Source organism: Spodoptera frugiperda, chromosome 25 (assembly GCF_023101765.2).
Source record: "Spodoptera frugiperda isolate SF20-4 chromosome 25, AGI-APGP_CSIRO_Sfru_2.0, whole genome shotgun sequence".
Lineage (NCBI taxonomy): Eukaryota > Metazoa > Arthropoda > Insecta > Lepidoptera > Noctuidae > Spodoptera > Spodoptera frugiperda.
In genome coordinates, this window is record NC_064236.1 from 7,349,974 (window position 1) to 7,357,385 (window position 7,412).

General features: G+C 35.3%; 1 protein-coding gene across 1 annotated transcript in view; it reads left to right on the forward strand.

Annotated features, from left to right (window-relative positions):
- LOC118264341 (uncharacterized) overlaps positions 1–7,412 on the forward strand; it is a 69,745-nt gene that overhangs the window by 27,072 nt on the left and 35,261 nt on the right. Inside the window, exons 19-21 of the mRNA XM_050704571.1 lie at positions 4,168–4,347; positions 5,711–5,947; positions 6,298–6,543. Coding sequence (XP_050560528.1) covers positions 4,168–4,347; positions 5,711–5,947; positions 6,298–6,543 — 663 coding nt within the window. The remainder of the gene's footprint in view (positions 1–4,167; positions 4,348–5,710; positions 5,948–6,297; positions 6,544–7,412) is intronic.

Consider the following 7,412-nt stretch of genomic DNA (forward strand, 5'->3'; position numbering starts at 1 on the left):
TTTAGTCATTAAGAGTCTGACACTGCCTCTTGTCTCGCCCAAGGAATCAATTGGATAACGTCCCCGTTAAAAAAAATGTTATATGGATCGCTCCTATACTCTTATTACATAGTATTCGTACTCATAACAGTAATGTAAATGTGGTTTGAAAGTGGTTTTCGCTATAATGACTTAGGCAAAGAGCTTCGTAAGTCCGGCTTCGTATTATTAGGAATAGAAATTCAGGTTTTTTGTTTCGTTGCTACGCTACAAATAGGCTGACCGACTTTTGTATTGTCCGTTTCCAATTAGGTTCCAAAGTCTACATCAAATAGGTCAAGCAAATATAGATTAGTCACCTAATTTTTGTTAAACTAACGATATAGAAAACTCTATCAATAAGTGTGGGAAAGCCATGCTTTGGCACGAATGGGCCGGCTCGACCGGAGTGATACTATGACCTTAAAGAAAAGCGACGTGAAACAAGGCTTGCGTTGTGTTTCGTTGGGAATGTGAGATTATCAGAGGCCCAATTACCCCTTTTTCAATCTTCCAACCCTTCAATTTCTAACCCCCAAAAGTCGGCAACGTACTTCTATCGCCTCTGGTGTTTTGAATGTCCATAGGCGGAGGCGATGGCTTACCATCAGGTGATCCGTCTGCTCATGTACCGGCTTATACCATAAAAAGTAGCTACTTTTAACTTAAAACCTTTATAAACCTACGTATATAAAAACAACTGTAAATTAATAATAAGGCCTGCAAAAAGAGGTGCATAAATAAAATATGCCAATATTTATATTAATAAATTTTATATCATATTGCAACAAAAACAAAATACTATAAAAAAGGATTACTCTTTCATGTTGTATTCCGATATTCCGTCCAGAATTACAAAATTAAATTCAATCGAACGAAACATTTAAAATATATTTGATTGTAAACTTTAAACAGAATACGTTAAGGTTACATTTGAATTGCCTCGGTAATGTAAATTCAAATAGTTGCCACTAATATCCTCGTATAGGGAAAGCTCAGAAATATTAGTGAGGAACATCAATCATTGATATTCTCTTTTTACAGTCTATTGCAAAAAACCTTTGAAAAGGATGTGCACGGCAGTGTGATGATTGATAGGCATTCTTACTCCCGGCTATTGCTCGTGATGAATGAGCCAAATATGGCTCTTTAGAATTATAAGAAACATTTCACTGTCATCAATTACCTGTAGGAAACACATAGTGCAGGGCTCCGATGTAATGGGACCTACTTAACACATTATTGTGATAAATGTCGTACTATTATGCTATTAATAGTACTAGAAATATTGTACCATATTAAAAAAATCAGACATACCCAGTGATAAATATTGTACTCTTGCACCATAACAAATAAAATCGTAACGGAGAAAAAAATGCTTTCAGGCATACCCAGAGCATAGAATATGCTTTATTCTAATGTAACTAGATATCTTAATATACCGGAATAAATTCGGCAAAAACTCCAACAAAATAGTTCCTAGTTAATTAAAGTTTTGAAATGAACAAAATATCTTTTTACAAATAATTTATTTTTGTGGATGTTTCAGTTTTCAATTTCACGAGAACACAGTTTCAACGTATGTTTTTTGCTGCTTTACGTATATACTTACTGAATTAATCTGAAAGGGGTTATTGCAGTGATTTATTTTTATAGTATACGCTCTGATTCCATGTACGTGGTATTTATCATAAGTCTTCTTTGGCTGCAGAACAATTAAAAAAATAGTGAAAAAGAATCTCAAAATAATCGTTTCATTCGTTTCAATATAGTTTTTTATCAGTTCAGTTCAGACATATAATGTTACTTGAGATTATTATCTACCCTATCTTTCCATTCTTGTACTTACTTAGCTTTCTTAACAAAGTGCATATAACAAAGAACCGCGGTTTTAGATTACCCGTTCTTAATTCTGTGGATCATTAAAAGTTTCCACCTTAATAATAAGCTCGCGATAGTTTATGAAACGTATTACCTTTCATATTGCTGCTAAGGCATCTACACCTACAGCATAACCGATCATACGTCGCTCTACGCAAACTGTACTGACATTTATTCAAGTTCATTCATTCATTCATAACTTCACACCTTTAATCTCCGAATGGGTAGGCAGAGTTGCTCGTCATGGCACATAATGCCAATGTACACCCTCATTTCACAATTTAGGTTGTACGTCCCATGTAATAGGTGGTGAGCCTATTGCCGCATATCCACCGTATACCACTGAGAAATTTTCGAAAAACTGAAAGAGCTCAGTAATACTTTGCCCGACCCGGGAATCGAACCCGAGACCCCACCCCGGCAGTCGCACTTGTAACCACTCGCCCAACGAGGCAATCTATTTATTCAAGTCTTGGTAACTTTCAATACCGACCCCAAAAAACTAATTAGGAAAAGGCCAGTAGCTGATCATACCTGATGCCATGCTCTATTTAGGACTGAAATCCATTCATTATAACTTTGTTCTTGTTTATCGTAGTAGTAGATACCGAAACTGAAACTTACTTTGCATCAAGCCCCACAAAATTTTCCGAAAGTTAAAAGTTACTAAGTCTGTTTGTTGAAGTTGATTCGTCAAAATTTTCGGCTTATATGGTCTAGTTACGTACCTATCTGCAGGCTTTGCCTATTGACAATGAGAGCTGTTTCTATAAAATAAGATTGAAAAAATAGTTTAAGTATGTAAAATGGTAATAAACAAATAACTGTTTATTTAACCGGTTCCTTGAATACAAAGGCATTGTTGATTCGGAATTTGATCGAAGAACTTCCCAGTTAACTTCACAGTTATTAAAGAGTTTTTTTTTATAAATGTTATTTAAATGTGTGGGTATTGATGTTGTTATAATAATATTATTGTTTGAAGAAAATGTTCGTTCGCAAGGAGGGTGCAACTGCACCCACTTACCTCCCACTCTCCCTATTCCTTTCTACTTTTATTCTCGGAAAATAAACGTAAAAACTTCCAATGTTTTCCTCAGTAAATCGAGACGGCCATTATTGAATAGTCAGTCAGTTCATTCAACATAAACCTCTTAAGCATTCTGTCCTAAGGCAGCAAAAAACGAAATACCTTACAGTTCTTTATTACTCGTATATTGAATTTTATAATAAATATTTCATAGAATTTTTTAATAATTCAGATTCTAAGGAAAGTATTTCTTTAACTAAGAAAATATGTCTCAGTGAATTTTTGCAGGGAATTGGTAGTAGCAACCTTTAAATGTTTTTAGTTTTCTGAGTAAGTAAAAAATAAGTAAGTACATTGAATGTAATATGAATGGGAACACCCATTCCTTCTGAGATAATGATAGTGACGTAATATCACTTTTCTGATATTTTGTGTCATTGTATTTTTTCTTCTACAGTCAAGTTGAGTCATTCAAGTTGCGTATAGCAGCTAAACTCCACCTCAATAAATTGTTATTTTGTTTATTCTAAAAGCATTCAAATGAAATAAGAAAGGTATGGCGGAATTTTATAGTAAAAGCTCGTTACAAGAAAAACATTCATTAGCTAATCAACTTAGTATTATTTATTTACAGGTTTACAGAAAAGATTTGCAGAAACGTGTAAACAAAAACTATAATGAAAATACTATTGTTAATTAACATCGACATATTGTTTATTTTATTTTATGTTCAATGCTTCGCGACAGTCTTAGAGTTGTAAATATAAATAAAGAAATCGTCTTTAACGTAGTTATTTTCAAAATATCCTTAATTGAAACACGACTACTGATATTTCTTTTTCTCCGTATTGTTCGGCTATGTTTATTCTTTAATTAAAGGATATTTTTCTTAGAAGTTCTTATTTCTGTCTCCGCCGAAGAATAATCTTTGAGTTTATTAGTAGGTACTAGTTTATTCAAAGACCATTTTATGTTATTTTTGTGTTAACTTTGTTCGAATGCCTAGTTCCTTCGTTGAGTTTGAGTAAACTAAACTAAAACTAGACTGTTAGGTGTTTCTAAAATTAGTTGAAATTGCCTGGAAATTTATAATATAGGTAGTCCTTGTTTCTATAGAGACGTATTTGAAACAACTGTAGCTAATACATTATGTAGATACTGATAATTGTTTATCTATAGGAACGTATGTATAATTTGTCGATTTACAAAGTCTTATTACATCTCTATTACTTTTCCAGTACGCGATTTGCAAGCGTTTCAAATACAACTCCGAATTGGATGGGATGCCCAGGGAACATTGGTTGGACTATGCTGTCGAGAAATATGGTGAAAAACTCGTCGCTGATATGAAAGTCGTGTTTTCCATATTATATCTCTACTTGCCTGTGCCCATATTCTGGTCACTCTTCGATCAACAGGTTTGTTATTTTGCTGTATTTTTATGTACCTTTTTCTATTTAATTTTAGAGATTTGTTTACCTATTTGCACTCAGTTTAAGGCGACAAGTTCATCCATATTCCTATACTGTAACTAGCGAGAAACTAGATGGGGCCCAGTAGCGCTGACGGATACGGAGCTGCGGACTACCTAACGGGTTTACTGGGGCTTCGGCTCAAAAACCAGGAGTAGGAACGGGGTGGTTTTTAGTCAGAAACAGTCTGACACTCCCTCTCGCATCGCCCAAGACAGGATAAGTCATTGGATCATATTCCCCCCAAAAAAACGGGTGCGAATCAGGTGTTACATTATAATAGGGACTTTTGTCTTGACACAATTAAAATATATAAAACTGGAAAAGTAGAACAACTGAAGTAGAACAGTTTAGAATAGTCTGTGTCTAGGTCGCAGCCGTTGGTAACAGACCAACTGTTGTATTTATACACCTCTGTCTTACACTAAACAGAAAAGAAATAAGATTAATGTTATGTTATATTATTTTGACATTTGCAAAAAAACTTTGAATGTTGTAAATCAGTGAAATTGTTGATCACTAAATTAAAGGGTGTAGGCACTACAAGTTGAAAGGTTAAGTCATCAAGGTCTATTCAAGTCTCATTCTTGACCTTTGATGGTTTTAGTCAAGTTGTGCTATTTTTGTATCGAGGTGTAGCTTGGGGTTCGGTCTCCAGTCGTCAAGACAATTTGAGAACTCTTATCAATGCGATCACCTGAAGATTGTTTTTTTTGTTGGAGTTACTTAATTTTTTTATGATTTGCGTTTGCGATTGACTGGACAAAATTTTATCACGTGTTTCTTGAATTCATTCGAAAATCATACATAGGCTGAGCCAGGGTTTAGGGTTTATTAAACAGTGTAAAATATACCTGATGAAAAATTGTATATCATTGTATTTATAACACAAAGCTATGTTATATTATCTTAGTATCTTTTTCTACTGGTGCTTGCTTCTTCGCGACTGGTCTTTAGTTTATTCAAAACCCTGGACTTAGTTTAGCACAGGTCGTAGTTACTTTGTAAGATGTACTGAAGAAAGATAAGACGGATGTGCAAAGTTGCAGCATCCCCACTATTTCCAATGCTTTGAAAGTCTCTTGTATCACATTCTAATACCCAGTCGTTGGACATGTTAGTTGTATTGATTTTTCTGTGACTTATGTACCGACGGAACGTGTTTTTTCCTCGAAAGTTGTTATAATTTTTTTTGAACGAAAACTTAATCTGGTGGTATTTAAACTGAATCAACTATTAATCAATATTTTTATTAGTTGTTATTGCAAAATGTATTTTTGTAAAAACTCTGACACTGTAACACTTACAGGGTTCCCGTTGGACTTTCCAAGCTTCAAGGTTACGAAGCGAGGTCTTCGGCGTCACCTTAATGCCGGACCAGCTGCAAGTGATGAACCCTGCGATGGTTCTCCTCATGATCCCGGTCTGTCCAGGAGGCGCGTGGCCTCTACTCCCAGACATGCCACCACTCCAGAAAATGTTCATCGGCGGAATGCTAGCTGCAATGGCATTTGTTTCTGCGGGAATTCTACAAATTGGCATAGAGGTACGAACTTAAAACTGTCAGAGTAAATGTTTCGCAACTATCTTCATTTCCTCGTGGAATATCTATTTCACAATGAACAATGCTAATGCACATGCTCTGAATCTGTCTAAAAGTAGTATGCAAGGCTCATTGTCTTATTCGTGGTAACTGGCATATGTGTGACTATGTGACTAAGTTTTGAACGTATGGAACAAAGTGAGATAGTCGTAACTTTATGCTTTTAGTTTTTAACACAGTTCTGTATTCAGTCCGCCAGTTTGACATAAACAATGCGTTTTGATGGTGTTATGTAAAAGTTGTTGTGTAACTGAAATAATACCTTTTTCTATTGGGTTTATGTTTGTTTGTAGCGATCCACATTGCAAGTTCCTGGTCACCGTCAGACAGGGTTGGTGATAATGAACACGTTGGGTTGTGCTGTGGACATGGCGATCCGGGGTGAAGGTTTAGCGACGGTGGAGCAGCACGGCACGGCCCTCATGACTCCCCTGCCTCACAAAGGTCTCACCGTCACTGCCACCAGCCCTGTCATCTGCGCTGGAAGAGTCATGAAGAAGCATATCACGAAAGAAGAATTGAAAACTGTAGCTGGAATGGTTTGTTTTCATTTATCATACTTTCTATGGATATAATAGCAAAAATTTGTGAGTATATGGATTATTCTTTTGTGTAAAAACTACCGAACGGACTTAGATATTATTATATCTTTACATTAAAGTACGAGTAAACATACCCACATCGTAATATCACATAAGCTACAATTTATAAAAATTGTAAACCTATGTTTAATCAACATAATTATAATGTGGGTGAAGTCGTGACCATCAAAACTTCTGACTTTTTCTGACAAAACAAGACTTATTTCCCTACTTTTGCGATAAATTTCCAATGCAATTCATAACTAAAACAAAAGAGGTAAAAACAAAAAGTGTATGTTGGCAAACGCAACCTGCCTACGACACATCACATACGTTGGTACTCTAATTAGCGTGTTCGTTGAGCTAGAACAGATTCATGACATTACAAAATATGTATAAGTTTTGTTCCACCTCGGTGCTCGAACCTATCCATGTTTAACGCGATGCAGTCAGATAGCAAACCAATTTACAGCTCACTTTCTTGTTTTAATCCTTTTCTGGTTTCCTAATAATGTAATGGATAAAAAACACTTCTAAGCTATGCATGCAGGTGTTAAAAATAAGTAGTTTTGTTCTCTCGACATTCCACTAATGGATGTACAATTTGTTCCTACCATGAAGCAAATACAAAGGTAAGTTTGTGTTCTATTTGTGGTTTCAGCGGACGGCTGCTGTTGTTGCAAAGTTTATTTTGTAACACTTTTTGTTCTGATAGCTTCACAGCTAATTTCTAGGGAGCTAATGCACAGGCATGAGCCTAATTATTGAAATCACGTACAATTATTTGTGTCCAATCAGTGCATTAGCTCTAAACAAAAAACACAAAA